Here is a 27,872-nt window from a genome sequence, read left to right as displayed (position 1 = left end):
GGGTGCGCGTGTGTGGGGGGGTTAACGGTTGGTAACGTTCAGGTCTGCTGATCATGTCACCGTGATACCTTGTAAGGGTTCAGGTGGAAGATGCCTTTAGGCAACAGGTGCACACACACACACACACACAGTGTGGGCATCTTCCAGTGTGTGTGTGTGTGTGTGTGTGTGTGTGTGTGTGTGAGTGTGTGTGGAGGGGGGGGGGGGGGGTGCTAAAATATTTATGGAATAGGAATAAAGAGATTTAGTTGTGCAGCCATGAGGAGCACACGTGGTTACTGAGCAGGAGGCCTCAGGTTCCACAAAACTGAAGAGAAGCACACACACACACACACACACACACACACACACACACACCCACCCACCCACCCACCCACTCACACACACACACACACACTCCCAGGCCTGAAGGCTCAACAGTCACATGAAATCTTGAGTTAAAATCTTCCCATAAAAACGAGGAAACATGGAGGAAAGTTCATCAAACGGGGAAATGAAAGATTTCCTCTTCCTTTGTTCTCTCAGTTTAACCTAAAAACACGACTCAGACGTCGTTATTGATCGTTGGGGCACCGAGTCCTTCAGAACCAGAATTAGCAGCTAGCGACCCGGTCCGTTTTCACACTTTGAACGTGGATCAAAGATGAAGAAATCCCAGATAAACTCCACAATGCCTGAAGGAGACAGGAGGAGGTCAAAGGTCACACTGAGGAGCCTGGATCTGAAGGTCCCAGGGTGCTGCAGGAGGGCTGGGAAAAGGAGGAATTTCTTCCTGGATTTCTCCGGGATGGTGGAAGCGATGGTGGTTCGCTGCCAGGCCCGAGCGTGGGCTGGACCCCTGCAGCAAAGTTCTGGTTCCACTGAAGCCCGGCGAGGAGGCGCTGCAGGACGCCGCCACGCTGTGTCGGATCAGCGGCCTCACCAGTCACATGACCTCTGTTCCAGGGTGCTGGAGACCCGTCATCACCCCCGGCGGGCCGCACCTCGTCGTTCCCAGGAGGGGGAGGCTGGAGCTGCGCTGCCATGACGACGCCACCTCGCCCGCCGCACCCTCCAGCCTGAAGTGGCTGCGGGAGCGGGGCCGCAGGCTGGAGGGGGAGGGGCAGGAGGGCGGGGCCGCCTCCATCACGGTGGCGGCGGCGCAGCCGTACCACATGGGTCGCTACACGTGTGTGAACAACAGCACCAGGGAGCACAGCTCCATCTACGTCTATGTGAAAGGTGGGTGACCGGGGGGGGGGGGGGGGGGGGGGGGGGTGACCGGGGGGGGGGCCGGGGGTGACCCGGGGGGGTGACCCGGGGGGGGACTGTCCCCAACCACTGAAACCAGTCTCCGTCCTCCCTCAGACGGACCAAATGTTTTCCAGCGCACCATCGTGAACAACATCCTGGAGCGGGCGGGGGAAAACGGCGTGATTCCCTGTCTGGTCACCGACCCGGAGGTCAGCCGTTTGACCCTGGAGACCTGCGACGGGCGACCTTTGCCCTCGGGCATGAAGTACCACGGCCACCTGCAGCGCGGCGTCATCATCAGCAGCGTGAGGAAGCAGTACGAGGGCTGCTACGTGTGCGTGGCCCAGCTGGGCGGCCACGTGGCGGCCTCCAGCCCGTACACGCTGGACGTGTTGCTGGGTGAGTGAGTGACCACACGGGTCCGTTTATGGTTCCGTCTGCTCACCAGATTTAGGACATTTTTAGGGTCATTACGCTAAAGCAGCAACAATGATGAGCTAATCCCGATAGCATCTGCTGGCAGCCGTTAGGCTTAGCATGAATGGAACTAATGCTACTGTAAGAGAACCTCCTGTTAGCGTGCACGGAGAACGGGTTAATGTAAACATACTTAAAGAATTAGATGACGTCATCGTTTATATATCTGATGGATTTAAAGTTGTTCTGTAGGGGGCTGGAGGTCCTGGTGCTGGACTGGAAGGTGTTAGCATGAGGGGGTTAGCATGAGGGGGCTAGCATGAGGGGGTTAGCATGAGGGGGCTAGCATGAGGCCCAGACTAGCCAAGCCATCCCTGAGCTGCACAGCCTTTCAGAGTGTAAACAGGAGATCAGAACCAAACCCAGAGGGTGTGTGTGTGTGTGGTGTGTGTGTGTGGGTGTGTGTGTGTGGGGGGTGTGTGTGTGTGTGTGTGTGTGTGTGTGTGTTGGGGGGATTACGCTGAACAAAGCTATGACAGCACAGGAGTAGAGAGCTTAGACGTGTTTGTCAGGAACACGCAGGCTGGACGTTGGAAGGTGCGTTTGTGCGCACGTTCTGCGCGCGTGCACGTCACCATGAATCAGCCTCTGGAATCTGCTGCGGCTGAACAGGGCGCCACACCTTCTGGCCACAGGAACCATCACTTAAACTGGAAATGTGAAGAATCTCGGTTGTGATCTCTTGATCCAGTGCCAGAGACGCCTCCGGTGATCCTGCTGTCGGAGAAAGACACCGTGATCCTGAGGAAAGGGGAACCGTTCCAGATCACCTGCAGCTCCACCAACGTCAACCTGAACTTCAGTCTCCAGTGGGATTTCCCCTTCACAGCGGTGAGCAGGGTCAAGGGTCAAAACCTCCTCTTTATTAGGGGACAGTGGCCACGTGGAGGGCCTGCAGTCCTCATTCTGGGCTTTTACGTTACAAATATAATCAGATCTTTACTTTTAGCACCTCCTGGCTCATGACTTTAGAGAAAGGAAGAACTCAGGATGAGCTTCACGTCTCTGATGCAGCCTGTTTCTGTTTGGCTGCACAGAAACCGGACGAGTCCTTCACGTCGAACATCCTGTCCAGTTCCAGGGGTTACCAACTCTCCGCCTCGCTGTCCATCCCAGCCGTCAGTCGCTCCGACTCGGGCTCCTACCGGTGCTACGCCCTTAATGAGAGGGGGGCCAGCGCGACGGAGCTGCGGCTGGATGTCCGCGGTGAGCGCAGCCCTTCACTACCACCATCCTCCAGCTCCAGTATTAGCAAAGGGCTCAGCGTTAGCAAAGGGCTCCAGCGTTAGCAAAGGGCTCCAGCATTAGCAAAGGGCTCCAGCATTAGCAAAGGGCTCCAGCATTAGCAAAGGGCTGAAGCATTAGCAAAGGGCTCCAGCATTAGCAAAGGGCTCCAGCATTAGCAAAGGGCTCCAGCATTAGCAAAGGGCTGAAGCATTAGCAAAGGGCTCCAGCATTAGCAAAGGGCTCCAGCATTAGCAAAGGGCTCCAGCATTAGCAAAGGGCTGAAGCATTAGCAAAGGGCTCCAGCATTAGCAAAGGGCTCCAGCATTAGCAAAGGGCTGAAGCATTAGCAAAGGGCTGAAGCATTAGCAAAGGGCTCCAGCATTAGCAAAGGGCTCCAGCATTAGCAAAGGGCTCCAGCATTAGCAAAGGGCTGAAGCATTAGCAAAGGGCTCCAGCATTAGCAAAGGGCTCCAGCATTAGCAAAGGGCTCCAGCATTAGCAAAGGGCTCCAGCATTAGCAAAGGGCTGCAGCATTAGCAAAGGGCTCCAGCATTAGCAAAGGGCTCCAGCATTAGCAAGGGCTCCAGCATTAGCAAAGGGCTGAAGCATTAGCAAAGGGCTCCAGCATTAGCAAAGGGCTCCAGCATTAGCAAAGGGCTCCAGCATTAGCAAAGGGCTCCAGCATTAGCAAAGGGCTCCAGCATTAGCAAAGGGCTCCAGCATTAGCAAAGGGCTGAAGCATTAGCAAAGGGCTCCAGCATTAGCAAAGGGCTCAGCATTAGCAAAGGGCTCCAGCATTAGCAAAGGGCTCCAGCATTAGCAAAGGGCTCCAGCATTAGCAAAGGGCTCCAGCATTAGCAAAGGGCTCCAGCATTAGCAAAGGGCTCCAGCATTAGCAAAGGGCTCCAGCATTAGCAAAGGGCTCCAGCATTAGCAAAGGGCTCCAGCATTAGCAAAGGGCTCCAGCATTAGCAAAGGGCTCCAGCATTAGCAAAGGGCTGCAGCATTAGCAAAGGGCTCCAGCATTAGCAAAGGGCTCAGCATTAGCAAAGGGCTCCAGCATTAGCAAAGGGCTCCAGCATTAGCAAAGGGCTGAAGCATTAGCAAAGGGCTCCAGCATTAGCAAAGGGCTCCAGCATTAGCAAAGGGCTCCAGCATTAGCAAAGGGCTCCAGCATTAGCAAAGGGCTCCAGCATTAGCAAAGGGCTCCAGCATTAGCAAAGGGCTCCAGCATTAGCAAAGGGCTCCAGCATTAGCAAAGGGCTCAGCATTAGCAAAGGGCTCCAGCATTAGCAAAGGGCTCCAGCATTAGCAAAGGGCTCCAGCATTAGCAAAGGGCTCCAGCATTAGCAAAGGGCTCCAGCATTAGCAAAGGGCTCCAGCATTAGCAAAGGGCTCCAGCATTAGCAAAGGGCTCCAGCATTAGCAAAGGGCTCCAGCATTAGCAAAGGGCTCCAGCATTAGCAAAGGGCTCCAGCATTAGCAAAGGGCTCCAGCATTAGCAAAGGGCTCCAGCATTAGCAAAGGGCTCCAGCATTAGCAAAGGGCTCCAGCAGCCAAAACACCTGCAGCCACTCTTGCTAACCAAATGATGTTGTTATAGCCAACATGTGAAATTAGCAGCGGTCTAGACAGCAGCCGAGGCCCTAACGAGGCCCTAACGAGGCCCCACCTTCATACCTAGACAGCAAATATTTCAGTTTCCCCCTGGACATGAACAAGCATCTTTTGTCTGTTCCCCTCCAGAACAGGGATTCTTTAGCCTGTTGGGAAGTCCCGGTCCAGTCCGGGCTCACGTCAGAGAAGGGGAGAGCCTGAGTCTCCGGGTGGAGTTTGATGCCTACCCTGCTCCCAGCTCCTGGTCCTGGTCCTACGATGGGAAGCAGCTCCTCAACACCACCGAACACGTGATCACGGTCCATCAGCAGAAGTACAGGTGGGTGGATCAGAACCGGGCCGGGGGCGGGGCGTCCGGGAGCGCCTCTGATCTGACCGTCGCTTCCTCAGATACCTCGGCGCCCTCAGACTCGTGCGGGTCCTCAGCAGCGAAGGCGGGGTTTATACGTTCTCGGCCAATCACGAGGACGCCTCGTTCCAGCATCTCTTCCACGTGTTCGTCAACAGTAAGTCGTGAGCGCGCACGTGCGCTCGTGCCAGTCGTGTTTCCCAGGTGATGAGTGAGCCCCCCTCTCCAGGCAGGCCCGTCATCGTCACCCAGGAGGGGCCCGTGGACGGGCAGGTGCGCTGCCGGGCTGCAGGGTACCCGCTCCCGAAGATCAGCTGGTACTTCTGCCAGCTGCCCCACACCCGGTAGGAAACCAGCCGGCTTTGATCTGCGCCTTTGATCTCACGGATCAGAGCGATCTGCCCTAACGTCACCTTTGGGGGGGGGGGGGGGGGGGGCTGCGTTACTGTTACCCTCAGATTCATTATGTATTCCTTTGATCTTTTTATTTCTCTTTGTTGTAGCCGTTACTCTGACCGTAACCACACATGACGTCCTGATGTTCCTCTGTTTCTATTGATGTTCTCATGGATCAAAGCTGTTGTTTGTCAGGCTGGGAGCTTGGAAATGAGCCATTTTCTGTTATTGATCCACGGGGGGGGGGGGGGGTGACACACCGTTTATCTCATTTTAGAGTCTCCAGGGAATCCAGACTAATCATGCTGTTGCCATGGCATCAGCAGTTTAACACCTTAACTCTAAATCCTCCTATTAGCGACTGTTTCACGAGCGCTAACCTTGTAGCAACTCTCAAACCAGCACGTAAAACATGCTAACGACATTTCATCATTATTTCGATCGTCAGGATGATCACTAAGTTCTGCTCAGGCTCCATCCTAAGTGATGGGACTTGGAATCTTTGGAAATCCTCCGCAGGTGTTCGCACCTGCCCAACGCTACCCAGTGGGAGCTCCCGGAGGCTCCCGCCGTGACGGAGGCCGTGTTCGGGAGGAGGGAGGTGGAGAGCCGGCTCAACGTGAGCCACAAGGAGCACCAGCATTATCACACCCTGGAGTGTGTGGCCAGCACGGAGGAGGAGGAGGCCTACACCCTGTTCTCCATCAGCGGTAGGACGCCATTATCAAACACACGACCTTGGGAGGCCCACGGTCGCCGGGCCAGGTGTGCAGTTAGTGGGCGGAGCTTGGAGATTAGAGCGTGCTGAGGCTGGATTAGAGGTTCCTAATCCTCCACACAAACAAACACCACTGCTGCAGATGTCTCCCCGAACCACCAGGTGGCACCATCATGACACCCGCCTGCTTCACCTGTGTCCCCCCAGAACGCCTCGTCCCTCACCGACTCTTCACGCCTCTCCTGACCACCATGGTGGCCACAGGTGTCCTCCTCACCCTCGTCCTGATGCTGCTGCTCTATAAATACCTGCAGGTAAGAGAAGAAGAAGAACTTAAGAGTTTAATCCCCCGTCACTGGAGAAAAGTGGTCAGAGATGGAGGCGTGTCTCCAGCTGATCGACAGCAATAATCAGGCAGTGAGCGAGGCAGCACGTCCCTCACGGGTCCTGAGGACCCGGATCCATATCGGGCGCCCTCGCCGCTGCTCTCATTGATCCGCATGATCAGCTTAACTCCAGCGACCCACTTCTCTCTCGTCCTGAACAGAAACCCAAGTTTCAGATCCAGTGGAAAGTGATCGAAAGTATCCATGGCAACAGCTACATTTACATCGACCCCACCCAGCTGCCGTACGACGCCAAATGGGAGTTTCCTCGACAGAAGCTTCGCTTTGGTACGACGGCTCCCAGAAGGGGTCAGGGGTCGACGTGCTCGCCGTATGTGATCCACAGGTGTGATCATGTGATCCGCAGGTAAAACCCTGGGCTCCGGGGCCTTCGGGAAGGTGGTGCGGGCCACGGCGTACGGCCTCTGCTCCGCCGACACCGTCTCCACGGTCGCCGTTAAGATGCTCAAACGTAGGTGAAACTCCTCCCTGTTGGCCACGCCCACCTCCAGCTGTGGGGAGCAGGTGACCCTTTCATGTCAGGTTAGCACGTCGCTAACCCCGATTAGCCGTCATGTCTGGGGCCACGCTAACGCCCGGCATGCGTGTCAGGTTAGCACGATGCTAACCCCGATTAGCCGTCATGTCTGGGGCCACGCTCACGCCCGGCATGCGTGTCAGGTTAGCACGATGCTAACCCCGATTAGCCGTCATGTCTGGGGCCACGCTCACGCCCGGCATGCGTGTCAGGTTAGCACGATGCTAACCCCGATTAGCCGTCATGCCGTGAACGCCACTCAACGCTGGTCTCGTTGTAGCCAACGCTCACGCCACGGAGAAGGAGGCGTTGATGTCCGAGCTGAAGGTCCTCACCTACCTTGGAAACCACGTGAACATTGTGAACCTGCTGGGGGCGTGCACGGTGGCAGGTGAGGGCACGTGCACGAGTGTCGTGGTTTGCTGGGGGAGTCGGCCTTTCTTGGTGTCACACGGCTCAAAGCGTTTGTAACGTCTCCTTTTCCTGCCAGGCCCAATTTTAGTGATCACAGAATACTGTTGCTATGGCGACCTGCTGAACTTCCTGCGGGGGAGACGAGCGTCCTTCCTGAATCCCAAAGCCGGCGATGACTACTACAACATCTCGGAGCAGATGAAGCCTGCCAGGTACGGCTGTTCTGTGTGAGGTGGCTGGTTGGTTTACAGACGTCTAACGTGCTCACACGTGCACGTGCACAGGGAGGAGAGGCCTTCGGGATACGTGCCCATGCGCCCGTCAGAGAAGGAGCGCTCCTCCCCGTCAGGTCAGGCCTCGTTGATGTGCATTTAACGAGCGTTGACGAGCGTTTCACACTCATCCCGCGTTTGATCTGCTCACCAGAGGAGCCGGAGGAGCCGGAGGAGCCGGAGGAGCTCCCCCTGGACCCACAGGACCTCCTCAGCTTTTCCTTCCAGGTGGCCAAAGGGATGGAGTACATTACATCCAAGAACGTACGGCTCCTTACGCTCTACACCGGGGGGGGCAAATCCAGTCCTCGAGGGCCGGATCCAAGCCAGACCTTCTGTCCTACAGGTCAACACTCACCTGGGCTCCATTTACCTGGTGAAAGCAGTTCCTGCCTGGTAGGATGCAAATCCCGGCTTGAATTCAACCCTCGAGGACTGGATTTGACCTCCTCTGATGGACAAGTCCAATCCATGAAGGCTGGAATCCAGCCAGGTTTTGCATCCTACCAGGGAGAAACTGCTTTCACCAGGTAAATGGAGCCCAGGTGAGTGTTTACCTGTAGGACAGAAGGTCTGGCTTGGATCCGGCCCTCCAGGGCTGGATTTGCCCCCCCTGCTCTACACACATTTAGGACCCTGACCCTGCATGAGGCCCAGGCACTAGTTCCTGGAGTTCCTGTAGTTCCTGTAGTTCCTGCATGAGGCTCAGGCACTAGTTCCTGTAGTTCCTGTAGTTCCTGTAGTTCCTGCATGAGGCTCAGGCACTAGTTCCTGTAGTTCCTGTAGTTCCTGTAGTTCCTGTAGTTCCTGCATGAGGCTCAGGCACTAGTTCCTGTAATTCCTGGAGTTCCTGGAGTTCCTGTAATTCCTGTAGTTCCTGTAGTTCCTGTAATTCCTGTAGTTCCTGGAGTTCCTGTAGTTCCTGTAGTTCCTGCATGAGGCTCAGGCACTAGTTCCTGGAGTTCCTGTAGTTCCTGTAGTTCCTGCATGAGGCTCAGGCACTAGTTCCTGTAGTTCCTGTAGTTCCTGTAGTTCCTGCATGAGGCTCAGGCACTAGTTCCTGTAGTTCCTGTAGTTCCTGTAGTTCCTGCATGAGGCTCAGGCACTAGTTCCTGTAATTCCTGGAGTTCCTGGAGTTCCTGTAATTCCTGTAGTTCCTGTAGTTCCTGTAGTTCCTGTAGTTCCTGTAGTTCCTGCTCTGCTGCTTCTATTCTGCAGCCTAAGAATCAATTTTTCACTGCGAAACCCAGTTAGTGTCAGTTGTGCTCTGTTTGCTTCCCTGGGTGTCCTGACCTGTGTGTGTGTGTGTGTGTGTGCGTGTGCGTGCGTGCGTGCGCGTGTGTGTCCGTGCGTGTGTGTGTGCAGTGCATCCACAGGGATCTTGCAGCCAGGAACGTTCTGCTGACTCACGGCCGGGTGGCAAAGATCTGTGATTTCGGGCTGGCTCGTGACATCACCACCGACGCCAACTACGTGCTCCGGGGCAACGTGAGTCTGTTTACACAGGAAATAAGGAAGAACTCCGGGATCCGGGAATATCAGGAATGTTGCTGTGTTCTTGGTTCAGGCCCGTCTGCCGGTCAAGTGGATGTCTCCGGAGAGCATCTTCGACTGCGTGTGCACGTTTGAGAGCGACGTGTGGTCCTACGGCGTCCTGCTGTGGGAAATCTTCTCCCTCGGTAACGTTCCCGTCACGGACGCCGCTGCGTCTGCTGTGCTGAGGTTGATGGTTGCTGCTCTCCACGCCGCCCAGCTGCTCGTGCTTTAGCCCCAGGAAGTGGCGAGGAGCCGCGAGCTCACGTGCGCGCCTGTGTTGCAGGTAGCAGCCCGTACCCGGGAATGAGGGTCGACGCCGCGTTCTACAGGATGATCCAGGAGGGTGGCAGGATGGGCAGGCCCGAGTTCGCTCCGCTTCAGATGTAGGCGCACGTTCTGCCTGCGCACACACACACACACACGTGCACACACACACACACACACGTGCACAGACTGCCTGACCCATTTGAGTTCCTCCAACGTTCCCCTCTCTGCAGGTACGACATCATGTTGTCCTGCTGGAGCCACGACCCCCTGAAGAGGCCTTCCTTCAGGAACCTGGTGGAGCGGACCGAGCTCCTGCTGTCGGAAAACACCAGAAACGTGAGTTAGCGAGCACAGAAACGTCTCCAGAACATTAGCGGTGACCAGAGCAGGGGTCTCTGTCCACAGGTTTACCTGAGACTGAGCAACGCCACGGCTCCTCCAGACCAGCAGAGGGCGCCGTCACACAGACTGAGCTCAGTCTGCAGCACCACCGCTCCCACCCAGCCTTTACTGCAGAGCACCGCTGACGTCTTCCTGGACTATGTCTGAGACCTGCACACGCACACACACGCACACACACACACACGCACGTGCACGGACTGCCTAATCCAGCTGCTTAACTTTGACTAATATCCAAACTTGGCAAAACCCCCAAAAGTCCCAAGAAGTTGTGTGTTTTTTTTTTTGCTTTCATTGCAAAAACGAGTCTATCATAGATGCAGCGCCACAAACAAACAAACAAACAAACAATGTCTCTGCTCAATCTCTTCTTTCTTTGCACAATGTGATGGGGCCAAATACACGTATGTGCTCTGAAGTACGAACAAAAATTCACTCAATCATCGGCCTTTCTGTACCACACACACACACAGGCACACACACACACACACACACACACACACACACGTGCACACACAGGCACACACACACACACACACAGACACACACACGGTCCCTGCATTGATCTCCAGCTCATCTCTTCGTCGTATTGACCTGTCTGCAGGTGCACGTGGATGTGAAAGGCTCGTGCACGTGGATGTGAAAGGCTCGTGCACGTGGATGTGAAAGGCTCGTGCACGAGGATGTGAAAGGCTCGTGCACGGCCTCAATTCGGTGAAAGCGGAGTTCTTTGCAAGGTTTTTTCTTCTCATTTTTGATGGAATGTTTGATGTTGTGGATTCTTCTTCTTCTCTAGTTCAAACTCTCCCAAACTCTCACGTCATTGGGAAAATTATTGGATGCTTTTATTTTGGAAGGCTGTTTCTGTCTGAGCTGAACTTGTGGTGCTTTTTCTCTTCTTTTTGGCCACGCGCAGCTTCAACAGCAGAGGAGCTTGGTTTTTAATTTTAGTGTTAAAATGTGTTTTTTTAAACGTAGTAGGAACACCAGCAGCAGCAGCAGCAGCGCAGCAGCACAGCAGCACCGTGGAAGCTCCCTGCTGCTGTGCTGCTGCGGTACTGCTGCTGCGCTGCTGCTGCTGCGCTGCTGCTGCTGCGGTGCTGCGGTGCTGCTGCGGTGCTGCTGCTGCTGCGCTGCTGCTGCTGCTGCTGCTGCGGTGCTGCTGTGCTGCGGTGCTGCTGTGCAGATTCATCACAAAATGCTGGTTTCTGATTCCGTCTTGGACACAAAAGCCAGAAATACTTGAGTTCCTCCGGCGCTGCTCCGTCAACGTGGCCGCGTGTTTCGCAGCAGTTGTGAGCTTCAGTGGGATGTGTCAGACTTGTGTGCAGTGTAAATACTTTAGAAACGTGCCTTTAGACGCCCCCCCCCCCCCCACACACACACACACACACACACACCTCGCACCACGAGCTGCTGTGTGTGTGTGTGTTTAGGCTGAATTGTGATAATAAAGTGTGTTTGTGATGCAAACACTGAACAGAACTGGTCACTTTTTCTGTCGGCTGTAAACCGCGAGTCAGTTTTACCGCCTCGCCTGTCACGTGCACGTCGGCGTGCACGTACCTTTTCATCGTAACAGTGACAGAAGAGTCGGAGGAGCAGAGGAACGGTTAAAAACCTGGAAAAACCCAAAGACGGACACACAAACGTGCACGGTGATAGTTGAAACTGCTTTTATTCTCAAACTGACCAATTAGGAAGAGGGAGGTTATAGGAATAGCAAACACTTTGCTTCAAAATATCGATTATAACATTTGACTTTGGGGTATAAGGAGCACAGCTGGAGAGAGGTGGGAGATACACACTGTACATACCGTACAGGTTAGCATAGCACTGGTGCACACTGACACGGGGCGTCGCTGCGCGTGTGCACAGTTCACCACTGGAAACGAGCATCAAACCAACCGGTGCAGTGGAAAAGTGACGGGGTCCAAACCTAAACCCTCGCTGGGTCCAGACCACGTGATTCAGAACAGAAAACGAGGGTGTGCGGCCCAAACCCGGGAAATAAGATTGCTTCCTTCTTGAATTACATCTGGCAGTGACACCTCAGAGAACCTTCATCACGCCGGGGGGGGGGGGGGGGGGGGGGGGGGGCTACAACATCCGTCTGTCTCAGAAACACCTTTACATTCTTTGGGCGGCATCTCGGGGACCTAAACTATCGCCCGTCTCAACCCTGAGGGACAGAGGAAGACCTGGGCGAGAGGGACTCGACCCCAACTGGAAACCCTTCATCCAGTAACGGCCCGTCAGCGTCGTCGCCCTTCAGTCACGTGTTCTGCTTCTATAGGAACAAGAACGGGCAACAGTGACAGCTAGCATGCACACGCACACACACACGCACGCACACGCACGTATTCAAGTGGAGCTGTCACACACACGGACCGTGTGAGGAGGAAGAAGCTTGAATCCTATAATTCCTTTATACTGCAAAGCAAGAACTGATTGGCCACCTCCAGGGGAACGATGGTGAACCCCGGTGATACCAGAAGGACGGCGAAGAGGAGTCACACACACTCGCTCGCACACACACACACACACACACACACACACACACGACTACGCTGGGACGCAACCACACATCCGGCCCGCCGCCGCCTTCCACCCGTCTAAAGCCGAGGCTTCTCTGTTGATATGGCTTACACGACCCTGGGGGCACGACCCTGGGGGCACGACCCTGAGGGGCACGACCCTGGGGGCACGACCCTGGGGGGCACGACCCTGAGGGGCACGACCCTGGGGGCACGACCCTGGGGGCACGACCCTGGGGGCACGACCCTGGGGGGCACGACCCTGAGGGCACAACCCTGGGGGGCACGACCCTGGTTTCAACTGCTGTTTGAGAACTGAGACATGAGGAACCGAACGGCACCAAAGTGTCCGGAGACAGAGAGAAGGAAGAGACACCGACGACCCGTACGACCACGTGAGGAGAGCCACGCCCCTCAAATCTGGGGGAGGAGCTAAACGCTGGGACTTCTGGGTGAGAAATGACGTCACCGTGACCCCCGCGGCGCCACGGGGAACTCTCCGGGTCTGACTTCAGACTGAGGCAGAAGCACCGAACTCGACCACATTCCTGAGAATACGAGTACCACCCGGACACATGGAGCCTTTACTAAGTCAGTTATTGTGCGACACACGGGGCCACACACACGACACACACACGACACACACGGGGCCACACACACGACACACACACGACACACACGGGGCCACACACACGACACACACACGACACACACAGGGCCACACACAGGGCAATACACAGGGCGACACACACACACGACACACGGGGCCACACACACACACGACACACAGGGCCACACACACGACACACACGGGGCCACACACACACACGACACACACACGACACACACAGGGCCACACACACGACACACACAGGGCAATACACAGGGCGACACACACACACGACACACGGGGCCACACACACACACGACACACAGGGCCACACACACGACACACACGGGGCCACACACACGACACACACGGGGCCACACACACACACGACACACAGGGCGACACACACACGACACACAGGGCCACACACTCACGACACACACACGACACACAGGGCGACACACACGACACACACTCACGACACACACACACACACACACACACACACACACACACACACACACACACAGGATTGTATTGCCATAAACAGCCTCTCATTAAACCACACCACAGGTTACAGGAGTCCAACAACAGTGATTTACTGTACACGACCACATCAAGTGCTTAAGTTCTGGGGGTTGAGGATAAACTGTTACGTATAAGGTCTCTGACGCTTCAAAAATAAAATCCCTAATATATACACATGGGTAACTTTAGTACGGGTAATATCTGGTTGGAAAATATATATATATGTGTACGTCTCTGAGGAGAGGAAGAAGACAGCTGCTGTTCTTGGCACTTGGAGCCACCAAAGCCGCCCCCCCTCCAGAGAGATCCTGATGCTGCGGCTGAAGTGGAACTGGATGGTTTTAGCCAAACATAATGTGTCGTTACAAAATGAAAAAGGTCCTTTTTTTGTCTCTGAGACCCACACACACACAAAAACACCCAAACCCAACCGATGTCAAGAGGTTGAAACGGAAATTTAAAGCCTCATTTTGGAGTTTCTTTTTAAGAAAACGGGGAAAGACCTGAAAACTCTTGAATAAAGTAAAAATCCATTTTTTAAAAGCCACTAATAAAAGCTTACAGTTATTCGTTCCATGCAATCATATAAAATACTACATTTGTTTCCTGTTAGGCTATGTTGGATATTTACAGGTTTGTTGGGGGGTTTAAAATCATACAGTAAATTTATACAGTCGATTCCCGTTGACACACCTTTCCAAAACAGTCCGTCGTTACCATGGTTACTGGGTGGGTATCCAGGCAGACTACAGCTCCCACACACCTCTTCCTTTGGTGAGCAGAAGCACACTAATGAATCCATCCTGTTGCCATGAGGACAGTCCTCAGGGAGGTCCGTGCACGCTCCCACACTTCCATCTTTCTGGAGGAGGAACAGCGTGTAACAATCCTCGGGGAGATCTTTAGCCAGCAGCCACGGCGAGGACCTTCCCCGGCGGTGCCGCCTCACTGCGGCTGGCTGCTGATGCTGTCGGTCCTGTGAGACGAAGGCGCTTTTTGCTGTTTCTGGGGCTGAGGTTTGAGCTGCTGCTGGTGCCGCTGGTGGTGAGGCGGCGGCGGCGGCGGCGGTTGGTGCGTTGCCTGGGCAAAGGCGCCCTGTTGTTGGAGTGGAAAAGCAGTCTGGAGAATCAGCTGGGTGGACTGGTTACCGTGGAGAAGCCGAGTTCCCTGACAGACAAGGGAGGACATGTAATAAAGGCTTGTGTAATAAAGGCTTGTGTAATAAAGGCTTGTGTAATAAAGGCTTGTGTAATAAAGGCTTGTGTAATAAAGGCTTGTGTAATAAAGGCTTGTGTAATAAAGGCTTGTGTAATAAAGGCTTGTGTAATAAAGGCTTGTGTTGGCGTCCTCTGGTCGGCCTCACCACCATACCTGGAGAAACTGCCCCTGCTGCCCCTGCTGCCCCGGCTGGCCACTCTGAGCCACCACAGCCGTCTGGGTCTGGCCGTCAGGTTGACCCGGAGGAGGTTGGGCTGCTTGCAGAGTCAGAGTCTGGGTCTGTCCACCCTGCTGAACCCAGGCGGGAGTCAGAGGACAGCAGAGGCACGGGTCAGACACAAGACACAAGACACAAGACACAAGATACAAGACACAAGATACAAGACACAAGACACAAGGAACGAGGCTTTCTGCCTTATTTTAAGGAAATCAACCTAAAGACAAATTTAAAACTGCAACAATAGTTTTGTCAAGCACGCGTCCAGATTTAAACTTTGCTCAATGAGGCAAACATGATCAATTCCTGATCTTCTTTCCATTTTTTTGGAACAATTAAATACCAACGTCACAATTAAATTATTTTCAAAATAAAAACATTATGATGATCATATTTTTATAAAAAAAAGATGGAAAACTGGTGACATTTTCTTTCAACAGTGACCTAGTTAAGGTTAATTAAGTTTACTATTGTGGATTTGGTTGAAGTGAACCACCTTGCCACCTTGTGGCCACGCGGTGGCAGCAGAGAGCTGCAGCTCTGGGAAACAGTGTCACCTAAAAAGCTGATATTTTTGGATGTGCACTATAATTAAACCTAAACAAGCGACCGTGACCAACAACGTGTCGGGTTAGATGGAGGCAACTACAACTATTAACGCTTTCTCTGCTGAAACGTCTCATTGGTGAAATTCTTGTCTCCTCTGGAGGAGAAACCTCAAGTTTGGCTGTAGCCGGTGCAGCGACACTCCAGGTAATTCCAATTTATCACCTCAGTTGGATCCAGGCGCAATGAAACAAAGTTAAGAGGACGAATCAAAGATATAAAAAGCTGTTTAGCTAAGACAGCGCAACTCGGCCACATTCTGTGTTTCACTCAGAACTCTAAAGAGCTTTAATCTGAAACTGAAGCACATTGTTTTAACACAAAATGGATTCAACCAAAATCTAACTGAAACCAATTTTTACAATGGCGTGTTAATCAAGCGTCAGTACCAGCGACTTAAATAAATACATTATTACAGAATTTCACGTCTTCGTTATTTTCACACTAACAGCCACAGGAGGGCGCTCTAGGCGCGTGCACTGACGACCACCAGAGGGCGCTCTAGGCGTGTGTACCTGAGGACCACCAGAGGGCGCTCTAGGCGTGTGTACCTGATGACCACCAGAGGGCGCTCTAGGCGCGTGCACTGACGGCCACCAGAGGGCGCTCTAGGCGTGTGTGCCTGATGACCACCAGAGGGCGCTCTAGGCGTGTGTACCTGATGACCACCAGAGGGCGGTCTAGGCGTGTGTGCCTGATGACCACCAGAGGGCGCTCTAGGCGCGTGCACTGACGGCCACCAGAGGGCGCTCTAGGCGTGTGTACCTGATGACCACCAGAGGGCGCTCTAGGCGTGTGCACTTACAACCACCAGAGGGCGCTCTAGGCGTGTGTACCTGATGACCACCAGAGGGCGCTCTAGGCGTGTGTACCTGATGACCACCAGAGGGCGCTATAGGCGTGTGCACTTACAACCACCAGAGGGCGCGCTAGGCGTGTGTGCCTGATGACCACCAGAGGGCGCTCTAGGCGCGTGCACTGACGGCCACCAGAGGGCGCTCTAGGTGTGTGTACTGAGGAACGAGTTCCTTTAGTGACGCAGAAGAAGAAGCGCTGCTTCGTCTATGGAGTTAGACTTGATTGTTTGGTAAACTTGCTCGGATGTTCTTTATGCTATAGTTATCTGAATAACTGTTAATATGTTACTTTAACAAAGCAGACACGTACTCAGTTCGTTGTGGGTCATGTAGCTGAATTTGTTACGTTAGCATACCGTAACCCTATTGCTAATCCATGCTAATGGCCTTTCAAGATGAAATGTATGTTCTTGGTCTCGGATTTTATCAAATAAATTTTCCCCCAAAATGCGGCTTATATATCTATTTTTCTTCTTTACTATGCATAATTTGGCTCATGCGACTCTGGAGCGACATATAGTCCAGAAAATATGGTATTAAAACAACACTAGCAGCAAACAGAACTCTGTACGGACCTGTTGACCACTAAAGGGGTTGTAGGCAGTGACCACTTGCCCCATGAACATGGATGTAGGCACCATGACGGCTCCACAGGCCATGGGAGCTGTCACAAGCTTGGTCACTAGCTGCTGACCTGCTGGAAACCTGGAGACAGTGGAAATAAACAGCCAGGAAGGAATAAACAAGTTAAAAACTCAACCTCAGTGAAAAATGTGCTACTCCTACTTCTGGGCACACTCACCGGATCTGCCGGTCCTGTGTGAACGTGGCCACGGCGGTGCCTTGTTGTGCATTGTTCTGTGGCAGAGTGGTGCTGATCTGCAGCACGTTGGGCTGTCCTGGCTGAGAAATCATCATAGTGTTGTAGAGGGGAGCCGAGACAGGAGCCTGCGTCTGTGGCTGAGCCTGCTGTGGCGGCTGCGTCTGACGCTGCGGCTGCAGAAGGAAACGTTGGAAGATGATTAGCTGTTCAGGGAAAAGAGTTGGCAGGTTGAAACTCTGGGCAAAAGGATGCTTGTGCTCACCTGTGGGAGCTGCACGTTTGTCGCACCACTTTGCTGTTGTAGCAACATCTGCCAGGACGGAAACATTCCGTATCAGGACGTGTTTGCAGTTTAAATGTCTCCATATTTAAGGAGCAGATGAGAACAACTGACTGTAACTGGTTTCCTAATATGGGCTACAACATATTTAGGTACTGTAATCGCAGCTTGTGGAACAGAATCACACCTGAATCACACCTGAATCACAGGTGATTTAACGTCTGTGCTGTATGAAAATGCAGACTCGTTGGAGCCATTGCGGTACATTTCCCACCACACCTGGATTCCTTGTCCCTGGACTCGCTGCAGCTGCTCTTGAATGTGCCTCAACTCTTCCTGCTGCCTCTGGATGTTGGCCTGGATCATCCTGGTCCTCTGCTCCAGTTGCTCCTTTAGATGTTGCATTGCATTTACCTGTGCTGAGAACTCCATTACTGGCTGAGGGGGGAGAGGAAGCAAGAGTAGGTCAGCAGTACTGGTCACAATGGCAGTCGGTTCAATGGGTTTGGCCACAAATTTGAAAATAAACATGGTCAATATTTAGATGTTATGTCTACATTTATTTGTTTAAAGCCCTCAAAATCAGGCTGACCAACCTGAAACCATCCAAGCTGCTTACATTGCACAGGCCACTCATGTAGGGGATGTAGTGCTCTGTACATGTGAAGGTCACAGCAGCGGGACAGGCTGCAGTGTGACCACAACACTCTGCACAGCACCCACAAACTTTCTCTGCTCACCTTGTGGACTGTCACTTATCCTTCATTTACCCTCCACTAAATCAGTATCGAGAAGATTCAGCTGGAGCCGTTGTCTGTGGATCACTACTGTGGAATCAGAGTGTGTGCACAGACAGACGCCAGACATTCTCACCTGTACATTTGGCTGAAGCTGCTGCTGCTGCTGCTGTTGTTGTTGTTGTTGTTGTTGTTGTTGCTGCTGTTGCTGCTGCTGTTGTTGCTGCTGCTGCTGCTGCTGCTGTTGTTGCTGCTGCTGCTGCTGCTGCTGCTGCTGCTGCTGCGCCATCATACCCGGAGTCACACTCTGGTTTGTAGTCTGAGAGCTCATAGACTAGAGAAAACAATTAAAGTGAAGTAAAACAGCTGAACTGCACTGAGTTTTTACATTGTGATGGATACAAATGGAAACTGTATAAAGAACCAGAGCCCCTGAATCTGGGGAGTTTTAGGCAAGCACATGTCACCTGGCTGCTGATGGAGGAGCGGCGCTGGGGCGTCATCTCCATGGTGGAGGCCAGCGACTGTCGAGGAGGTGTGGCTGTGTCCATATGTAGCTTGGAAGCTGTTGCTAGGGACAGACCACCATGGACGTGTCATGCATGTGAGCTTGTGTCACAGTTAGCATCATTCAGACAGTGCTGTGTGTGTGTGTGTGTGTGAGAGTGTGTGTGTGTGTGTGTGTGTGTGAGTGTGTGTGTGTGTGTGTGTGAGTGAGTGAGTGCTCCCTTACAAGTGCAAGTGTTGTCAGAGACATGGGAAGAGGATTTACGGGAACTCCTTGAGGAAGTGGAGGGCGTCCGGCTGTGGTCAAATCTCTCCAGAGCCTCTTTGAGGCTAGATGTATTTAGCTGGGACTCTGAACCAGAGTCCTGGCTCTGTGGACCCAGAGGACAGAAGCATTTGACTTGGTCAGGGAGTGTGCGTATTAGTCAACTAGACGGAATATAAAAGGGCAATAAAGAGAGTTCCTGTTCTAAAATGGCTTTTCATAGTCATCTGCTTTATTTACACTAAATATTATCAAGTTGAACTTGACCTTTGAACTCAAACCCCACATGTTGGTTCAAGAAAAGCGCAGGCTCAGATTTAAGAGGGCGTGTTGTGTTTCAATACAAGATGTGAAATGTGTTAATGTCCCGTTAACCAACCAAGACAAGACTGATTTATGTGTTTATATCTGCAACATATAGATATTTCAACATATTTTAGGCTTATGCTTTCTAACACTGATATTAATGATGCTAAATCAACTGGATGTTATGAAAAGCAACAATTTCACAGGATAAATTTACCATCTTGAGCGTATTACACACTGAAGGGATGGTCACAGGTAATAACAGGCTGTTATAAACCATGATTTAGGGTTAGGGTTGTGTACAACGAACTGGGATCCTTTTCATGACTTGCTTCCCTGATTGAGGTTAATGAGTGATCATGGCTGTAAGATAAGAGCTATAAAAGAGTATAAGATCCAGAATAGGTTCATATCCAATTACAATTAACAGCCTACACAACAAAAACAACCAGCATGATGAGTTTTATTAACAGCACTGATTTTAAGCTGGGTACTCACTTTATCTGCAGAAATGTCTGGGTTGGCCTCCTCGATGCCCAACTCTCTGCGCTGTTCTGCCCTCACTTCTGCATAGCTGCATTAAAAACAAGCTGTTTAGTTTCATTGAACCATGCACCACCATCAGGCTGCTCTGCGCTGTACTGTGCTGCAGTACCTGACCACCGTGTGTGTACAGACGATAAACTCGGGTCGCGAGTTCCACTGGTGGTAGGTTATGTAGTAGTGCGTTTGAAGCCAGATCCACTGTTGACCTTTGGTCAAGAAGCGGTAGTAACAAGACTTCCCTTTTCCATACTGCATCACTGACAGGAGAACGTGACACCAGAGCAGAGATGGTTAGAAGCACGAGCAAGGTGCCTAAAAAGAGCAGTGTTGAGTACTTACAGTGTTCGTGACACTTTGCCAGCGTCTCTAGGTCGTCCACATGGTAATAGTCATACCCTGATGTTCCCAGGACCTCGAAAGGTAAGTAGCCTATGATTGGTGGAGCTCTGGAATGTTAGCAAACAACCAGGAAGTGTAAGTGTGAAAATACACATTCCCACTGAAATATTCCACTATAATTCATTATTAATCCCTTTAAAATAACAGAGAAAACAATGATGACTGGTTGAAGTGAGGCTTTCAGCAGCCTGTCCAGGCCCTGGCAGGGGTGGGGGGGTGATCAGGGGTGATCAGGGGTGATCAGGGGTGGGCAGGGATGGGCGGGGGGGGGGCAGGGGTGATCAGGGGTGGGGGGGTGATCAGGGGTGATCAGGGGTGATCAGGGGTGGGCAGGGATGGGCGGGGGGGGGGCAGGGGTGGGCAGGGGTGATCAGGGGTGGGGGGGGTGATCAGGGGTGGGCGGGGGGGGGGCAGGGATGGGCGGGGGGGGCAGGGGTGGGCAGGGGTGATCAGGGGTGATCAGGGGTGGGGGGGTGATCAGGGGTGATCAGGGGTGGGCGGGGGTGGGCGGGGGTGATCAGGGGTGGGCGGGGATGGGCGGGGGGGGGAGCTTACCGGTGGTCGAGGAAAAGAAACTTCCACTCCAGGCTGTGTCTGGAGGTGAATTCTTCATTAGGTTCCTCTACTGTGCACATTTCCTACAAGTTAACACAAGAAACAGGAAATAAGAGAACCTGCTGCATATGAAATACCAACAAATCTACATTTTCACACTGTTCTGTTTGCACGTGTGTGCAGACGTCATGATACCTTAATAAACTGAGGCTTGGCGAGCCGCACCGTGGCGACGAAGCACACTTGGTCATCAAACGCAGGTTGTAGAGAGCGCTGCAACACCCCTGCTAAACCATTCCTCGTTATGTTTGGAACTAAACAACGACAGAGTGGAATTATGATTATTGTTCCGTTAACCATGGCCCATCCTCGTCACATGACGCGGCGCTGCTGAACACTTGCGGTGTAATTTGAGTGCCGTACCATTATTGAGTGACTTGAAGTTGCCAATGAATCTAACATATTCATAGACAGGTGATTCTTTGGGGTCGATGGCCCCGCGCAGCATATGGCAGCAGAACTCCATGTGGTTCTTAGCTGGAGACAAGAAAAAGAAACATCGTTCCAGCAGTGGCTCCTCACTGGTCAGAAGGCTAACGTGATCATTTCCAGACCAACCGATAAATGTAAAGCACAGAATGATACGTGGAACAGATAACGACGATTCGCCTAAAGAGGCAATATTACAGCACAGCACTGCTTTATGATCCGGAAATAAGCAACTTACTCTTCATGAAATCAGTGTTAAGGCTCTCTGGGTCACTGGGGTGTGTGGACAGAGCCTTGTACACATCAGAGTGTTCCCCGATTGGCAAGAAGTTTAATAGATTCTGGTCCACCAAATCAGTCTGAGGAACACACAGAAACACACAGCCCAGGTGAGTTTGGTCCAACAGCATGAGCAGGGACGTAGACGCAGCTCAGCGAGACCCACCGGCAGGTGCTCGAGCAGAGACGTGATGCTCTCGGACACATAGAGGATGTTCCCATCCGTCATTATTGCTATAAAGAATCCATCCAGAGCCTAACGACACAAAACAAGACAACCCATGACACGCTGCACATGTAACGGAGCATCCATGAACTGAAGCTGAAAGTCGTTGTTAATCAATAAGAATCAACGTTGACCAAGATCACCGACCTCCAGCATTAGCTGGGTGAACTCCTCATTGCTCAGAAATGGAGGTTTCCAGTCCTGCCGGATCTCACTGGACTCCGACTGAGCAGCAATCTCTGATGGAAGGAACCACGAAACAAATGGGGAAAATTCAAGGTCAAGACAAAAGGACACGCTGGAGGGGCCTGACGCTCTAAACGCATATATAGGACAGCATGATAGAAAAACATGGGATGGCACGGAGTGAAAACAAAGCTGTTAAACCCACTCCAGATAGGCCAGTCAGGCCGTACAGTTGCAGCTGGCAGTTAATTATCACATGCGCTGATAAGAGCGCAGAGTCTACGTAAACTGCACAGTCAATAAATACAGACAGGAGAGAAAGAAGCTGAGGAAGAAGAGAAAAGAAGGTAGAGCGAGCACGCAACAAAGCTCTGACCTTTATGTTTACACAGGAAGTCAATGCTTTTCTGCAGTATGGTGGACTTGTCCATTTTCCTGGTGTTGCCTGGCAACATCGTGCCGAGCTCCTTGATGAGGACATTGAACTGGTCTCTCCGTTTCTTCTCAGACTTGTTGCGGGACACGCTGTGATCAAAAATAGGGTAAAACCTTGGGCCGGACTGAGAAGTGCTTCAGATGCATCTTAAACATTAAGATTCAATAACAGTGTCGGCCTCTGCAGTAGGAATAGTTAGCATTAGCCTGCCATGCTAAGACTAAAGACTAAAACACAGCCCACCGTTTGGCTTTGTCCTTTTCATCTTCTTCCATTAATCCATCAAAGATGCTACAATCGTCCCTAAAGGGGAGGAAACATACACTCAGTGTGTGTGTGTCATGTTTACAGAGCTCATACGTTAATGGGAGGATGCAAGAAAGCACGTGCACGAGACGCCGGGTGCACGAGAGACGCTGGGTGCACGAGAGACGCCGGGTGCACGAGACGCCGGGTGCACGAGACGCCGGGTGCACGAGACGCCGGGTGCACGAGAGACGCTGGGTGCACGAGACGCTGGGTGCACGAGACGCCGGGTGCACGAGAGACGCCGGGTGCACGAGACGCCGGGTGCACGAGACGCCGGGTGCACGAGAGACGCCGGGTGCACGAGACGCCGGGTGCACGAGACGCTGGGTGAGCTTATGGCTGTAACGAGGCGTGACTAACCTACATTTGCACTCAACACTAATACTTAATTTAAATACTTGCAGCCAAACTTTACTCCTTTGATCCTTTTAAAAGCTGGAAACTTTTTGTCTTATTTCTTTACGCCTTACTACTTTTTAGGATCTTTCATTTTTCCTAAATGAATTAAAATAATAGTTCAATAAATTGTTAATCTTTCTGAAGACTTTATTCTAGGAAACGTGCAAACGTAACAACTGACGCATGCAATACTACACACATTCCACAGAAACTAATGAAAGCAAAGCTCACACACACACACACACACACACACACACACACACACACACACACGCACACACACACACTAAAACTGGCTCAGGTGACAACAGGTCAGGGTAGTGTCAACTCAGTAGTTGTTGTGTTGTTGTTGCCATTAGCTGGTTGACAACCTTAAATATGAATTTCCCGCCACCGCCGACTGTTCAACATTAAGGTCGGTGGCACCAGGAAGACGATATTCCTGTAGTTATGTGTTGCTATATGCTGTCTACCAACCCAAAACAGTGCCCACGAAACCACAACCCTCACGCTAACACGGGCGGTACCTGATGCTGGATGTCATGGCGGCTGCTGATCAGGGCTCTGGTCGCGGTGGTTGGCTCTTTAGTCGTGAGGGAGGCATTTGGAAGACCGCCTGTGAAGCAGAAGGAATGGGAAGACTGGAAAACCGGGATGCAACCAAAAATAAGCAACCCTTTATTTTTTAAAATTCATCTCAATGATGAAGCAAATTTTAGCGCTATAATCACAGATGTAACTAAAGAAAACACGCCGCCGTGCATTCGCCGTGCATTCGCCGTGCATTCGCCGTGCATTCGCCGTGCATTCGCCGTGCATTCGCCGTGCATTCGCTCTGGATTCTCACCCTAAAGCAGCTTGCGCACGCGGTCAGCTGACTTGGGTTGTTCCCAGGGGTCGTAGAAAGGGTTCGGGGTCAAAGATGACGCTGTGGTCTCAACCGTAGGAGAGGACATTGGGTTCAGGAAAAGTGCCCAGGCAGCAGGAGTCAGGGAGAAGCCCCCATGGTGGTCAAGCAACCCTGCAGGAGAAACCAGGTGAGTGACCCCCCGGGCGTGATCAGGTTATTACACAGCCTTTGAACACTGAAGCACATGGACAGACAGCAGGCTGCCCCACACAGGCACCCAGGGCATTCGGGGGTTCGGTACCTTGCTCAAGGGTACCTGGGCAGTGCTACTGAAGGTGCCCTGGTCTCAGACATTCGGAAGCAACGCCAGACGCGTTGGGCCGCGCTAGCAACAGTGCTATTACTCACGGGGGCGGCGCCCATGTGGGCACACCCCAGGATGAGGTGCCCTCCCCCTACCACCGAGAACCCTTGGCCCCCCCCCCCCCCCCCCCCCCCCCCCCAGACTGAGCCACCGCCCCCATGAAACACCAGAACCTGAATCACACACACACACACACACACACACACACACACTCTGTGGGTGGGGTGGAAATGCATCCAAAGGGTTGTGATCAATAAGACACTGCAACAAAATAGTGCTGGGTCTCCTGGACAGTTATTACATGTCAGGACTGGATCTCCTGGATCTCCTGGACAGTTATTACATGTCAGGACTGGATCTCCTGGACAGTTATTACATGTCAGGACTGGATCTCCTGGATCTCCTGGACAGTTATTAAATATCAGGACTGGATCTCCTGGACAGTTATTAAACATCAGGACAAGATCTCCTGGACAGTTATTACATGTCAGGACTGGATCTCCTGGACAGTTATTAAACATCAGGACTGGATCTCCTGGATTTCCTGGACAGTTATTAAACATCAGGACTGGATCTCCTGGATCTCCTGGACAGTTACTAAACATCAGGACTGGATCTCCTGGACAGTTATTAAACATCAGGACTGGATCTCCTGGACAGTTAATTACATGTCAGGACTGGATCTCCTGGGACAGTTTACTAAAACATCAGGACTGGATCTCCTGGACAGTTATTAAACATCAGGACTGGATCTCCTGGACAGTTATTACATCAGGACTGGATCTCCTGGATCTCCTGGACAGTTACTAAACATCAGGACTGGATCTCCTGGACAGTTATTACATGTCAGGACTGGATCTCCTGGACAGTTATTAAACATCAGGACTGGATCTCCTGGACAGTTACTAAACATCAGGACTGGATCTCCTGGACAGTTATTACATGTCAGGACTGGATCTCCTGGATCTCCTGGACAGTTATTAAATATCAGGACTGGATCTCCTGGACAGTTATTAAACATCAGGACTGGATCTCCTGGACAGTTATTACATGTCAGGACTGGATCTCCTGGACAGTTACTAAACATCAGGACTGGATCTCCTGGATCTCCTGGACAGTTATTACATGTCAGGACTGGATCTCCTGGACAGTTATTAAACATCAGGACTGGATCTCCTGGACAGTTACTAAACATCAGGACTGGATCTCCTGGATCTCCTGGACAGTTATAAACATCAGGACTGGATCTCCTGGACAGTTATTACAGGACTGGATACCTGGACAGTTACTAAACATCAGGACTGGATCTCCTGGATCTCCTGGACAGTTACTAAACATCAGGACTGGATCTCCTGGACAGTTATTACATGTCAGGACTGGATCTCCTGGACAGTTACTAAACATCAGGACTGGATCTCCTGGATCTCCTGGACAGTTATTAAACATCAGGACTGGATCTCCTGGATCTCCTGGACAGTTATTAAACATCAGGACTGGATCTCCTGGATCTCCTGGACAGTTACTAAACATCAGGACTGGATCTCCTGGACAGTTATTAAACATCAGGACTGGATCTCCTGGATCTCCTGGACAGTTACTAAACATCAGGACTGGATCTCCTGGACAGTTACTAAACATCAGGACTGGATCTCCTGGACAGTTATTACATGTCAGGACTGGATCTCCTGGACAGTTCTTAAACATCAGGACTGGATCTCCTGGATCTCCTGGACAGTTATTAAACATCAGGACTGGATCTCCTGGATCTCCTGGACAGTTATTGAACGCCCCATCGTTTGGGGGCCTGTCAGGGGAAATAACCAACAGAACCGTGCGACACTGTGGAGACTTGGGTCACAAACACACAAACGGGCACACAAAGTTGCGGGGAAAGTGGGCTTCGACCCGATGTCTCGCTGGTTGTGTGGAGCCTGTATGTTCCAGAGAACGTGCGGGGCGACGTGCACCCAACTTCTCAACATCGTATGGCGCTCTGCTGTGGAATCCCGGCTCATGTTACTACGCTAATGGCCAGTAAGTGAATCCTCATTAGCCCGAGCGGCTCCACCGAGCGATGAAGCCCCGGGACGAAGCGGTGACACGGGCAGAGCGGCCGGTGGAGCCCCGCACCGCGGCTCCTCTGGAGCAGACAATAGCTGTCACACAGAGCCGGTTAATGGAACATTTAGTGCCACAGGTGTGCGTTATACAACCCGAAGGCAGCAGCCCCTGATGCTAGCTAGCAGGCTAACTCAGCTCGCTTGCTCCGTGAGCGCGGACCTCCGGGCGATCCGCCGGGCTCCAGCGACACTTACGGCAGGTGAGGCAGCTCACGTCGGGGGCGCAGAAAGAGGAGCGGCGGCGTCCACAATGGGAGCTGGCGCCGAGCCCCGAGCTGTCACGCAAGCGCTGACACCGAAGCCCAAATAATCCCCAAATATGAGCGTCGCTCCTCAAACGCAGGCAGAACGCCGAACCGGAACATCCCGGGTAAACGCGTCCCTGTCGGTGCAGGGAACCGTCCGAAAGCAGCCACGGAGGGAGCCTTTTCGCGGCAGATGTATGTACTCGCACACGTATATACACACGCACTGACAAGGAGACGCGCACACGCTCGCCCACTCATACGCACAGACAAGCTGCTCCGAATGTGGGTCACTGGGCCTTGCTCTCCCTCAAGCGTGCGGAAACGGTCCCGAACCCTCCTCTGCAGTCCGGCCGCTTCCGCACGCGAACACACAACCAGCGCGTTTGCCCGCCGCGACGACCGCGCGGTTTTCGGAAGAATCCGGGCGCTCCGCGTCGGGGGGCGCCCCGAAACAGCCTTACCTCTCCGCATTAGCGACGCCAACCTCCGTGTTTTGCTTACTTGAGCGTTGCATCGAGGCGGTGGGGGCCGGGAGGCTCGGGGAGAAAAACAGGAGGCCTACTTGGCGGTGCAGCGTACGCGCATGCGCGCTGGAGGCGGGAGCGCGCACCGGTAGCAGCAGGATCACGCAGCGAAGGAAATGACACGGATGCGTGTTTTCCGTGCGTGTTTTCCGGGGCTCTTCCAGCGCGACGGCCGCGCCGTCAGCCTCACCCGCATGTGATGGTCACGAACGCGGGGGGAAAGCGCGCATTTGCCCCGCACGGTGACGCGTTTGGGGGATGGTTCGAGGGGAGTTGTCACATTTTAGAGATGTCACGGCTAAAACAAGTGTTGCATCGGGGCTGGAGCGCACATGTGATGCTGAACGGTGTCCCAGAGGGTCACGCCGAGGCGGGGATGGCCCGATCCGATGCGGGGTTTTCCCCTCTCATGGAGACCCAATCAGAATTTCTACGCACTGTGACGTCCCACCTTATAGCTGAGCGAGGTTCCCCTGAATTCATATTTATTTCATATATGCATGTCAGATGATTCTTGCGTGATTGAGTGCTTCATTCTTATTTCTCCAAGTATTAAATAGCGCTAATTATAACGATTTTTTTAAATGAACTTAATTATGGCTTTAAAAAGGACACAACAATA

The 27,872-nt window shown here is 52.6% G+C and overlaps 2 protein-coding genes across 5 annotated transcripts in view; one reads left to right on the top strand and one right to left on the bottom strand.

Annotated features, from left to right (window-relative positions):
* kitb (KIT proto-oncogene, receptor tyrosine kinase b) overlaps positions 1 to 10,885 on the top strand; it is an 11,362-nt gene extending 477 nt beyond the window's left edge. Inside the window, exons 2-22 of one of the 3 annotated variants that reach the window (XM_029850222.1) lie at positions 946 to 1,221; positions 1,348 to 1,632; positions 2,402 to 2,541; positions 2,748 to 2,916; positions 4,684 to 4,873; positions 4,945 to 5,060; positions 5,133 to 5,247; positions 5,819 to 6,009; positions 6,225 to 6,331; positions 6,565 to 6,691; positions 6,771 to 6,875; positions 7,222 to 7,332; positions 7,432 to 7,567; positions 7,640 to 7,704; positions 7,782 to 7,891; positions 8,993 to 9,115; positions 9,195 to 9,306; positions 9,447 to 9,546; positions 9,661 to 9,766; positions 9,836 to 10,020; positions 10,303 to 10,885. In XM_029850222.1, coding sequence (XP_029706082.1) covers positions 946 to 1,221; positions 1,348 to 1,632; positions 2,402 to 2,541; positions 2,748 to 2,916; positions 4,684 to 4,873; positions 4,945 to 5,060; positions 5,133 to 5,247; positions 5,819 to 6,009; positions 6,225 to 6,331; positions 6,565 to 6,691; positions 6,771 to 6,875; positions 7,222 to 7,332; positions 7,432 to 7,567; positions 7,640 to 7,704; positions 7,782 to 7,891; positions 8,993 to 9,115; positions 9,195 to 9,306; positions 9,447 to 9,546; positions 9,661 to 9,766; positions 9,836 to 9,979 — 2,828 coding nt within the window. In that variant the 3' untranslated portion in view covers positions 9,980 to 10,020; positions 10,303 to 10,885. Of the gene's footprint in view, positions 1 to 945; positions 1,222 to 1,347; positions 1,633 to 2,401; positions 2,542 to 2,747; positions 2,917 to 4,683; positions 4,874 to 4,944; positions 5,061 to 5,132; positions 5,248 to 5,818; positions 6,010 to 6,224; positions 6,332 to 6,564; positions 6,692 to 6,770; positions 6,876 to 7,221; positions 7,333 to 7,431; positions 7,568 to 7,639; positions 7,705 to 7,781; positions 7,892 to 8,992; positions 9,116 to 9,194; positions 9,307 to 9,446; positions 9,547 to 9,660; positions 9,767 to 9,835 lie in introns of all 3 variants that reach the window. The other 2 variants (XM_029850224.1, XM_029850221.1) reach the window with 2 other exon arrangements.
* A 2,665-nt stretch (positions 10,886 to 13,550) lies between these two features.
* clockb (clock circadian regulator b) lies at positions 13,551 to 27,872 on the bottom strand. Of its 2 annotated transcripts, none has more exons than XM_029850225.1 (23): positions 27,188 to 27,872; positions 23,992 to 24,165; positions 23,672 to 23,760; positions 22,680 to 22,739; positions 22,377 to 22,525; positions 21,962 to 22,053; positions 21,755 to 21,844; positions 21,548 to 21,668; positions 21,244 to 21,357; positions 21,016 to 21,134; positions 20,821 to 20,903; positions 20,206 to 20,312; positions 19,976 to 20,123; positions 19,819 to 19,894; positions 18,976 to 19,120; positions 18,710 to 18,813; positions 18,379 to 18,576; positions 17,785 to 17,943; positions 17,488 to 17,535; positions 17,205 to 17,398; positions 16,978 to 17,107; positions 14,876 to 15,013; positions 13,551 to 14,671 (listed from the first exon to the last, which is right to left on the bottom strand). In XM_029850225.1, the coding sequence occupies exons 3-23, from the start codon at positions 23,686 to 23,688 to the stop codon at positions 14,450 to 14,452; spliced, it is 2,514 nt and encodes an 837-aa protein (XP_029706085.1). In that variant the 5' UTR covers positions 23,689 to 23,760; positions 23,992 to 24,165; positions 27,188 to 27,872; the 3' UTR covers positions 13,551 to 14,449. The 2 variants fall into 2 exon arrangements, with proteins under 2 accessions (XP_029706085.1, XP_011615812.2); XM_011617510.2 differs by having other exon boundaries at positions 14,876 to 15,010; positions 27,188 to 27,869.

The sequence above is a fragment of the Takifugu rubripes genome, chromosome 17 (genome assembly GCF_901000725.2).
Source record: "Takifugu rubripes chromosome 17, fTakRub1.2, whole genome shotgun sequence".
NCBI lineage: Eukaryota > Metazoa > Chordata > Actinopteri > Tetraodontiformes > Tetraodontidae > Takifugu > Takifugu rubripes.
The sequence above is the reverse complement of the archived record's forward strand: the minus strand, read 5'-3'. Positions and strand labels throughout refer to the sequence as shown.

Bases quoted from the DNA above. Each gene is read 5' to 3' on its own strand.
- clockb (XM_029850225.1), bottom strand. The intron at 21,135-21,243 runs GTACGGCACTCA...GTCGTTGTTTAG, and splicing joins CTTCAAGTCACTCAATAATG to TTCCAAACATAACGAGGAAT. The intron at 17,536-17,784 runs GTGTGGTGGGAA...CCGTCCTGGCAG, and splicing joins TCCAGGGACAAGGAATCCAG to ATGTTGCTACAACAGCAAAG.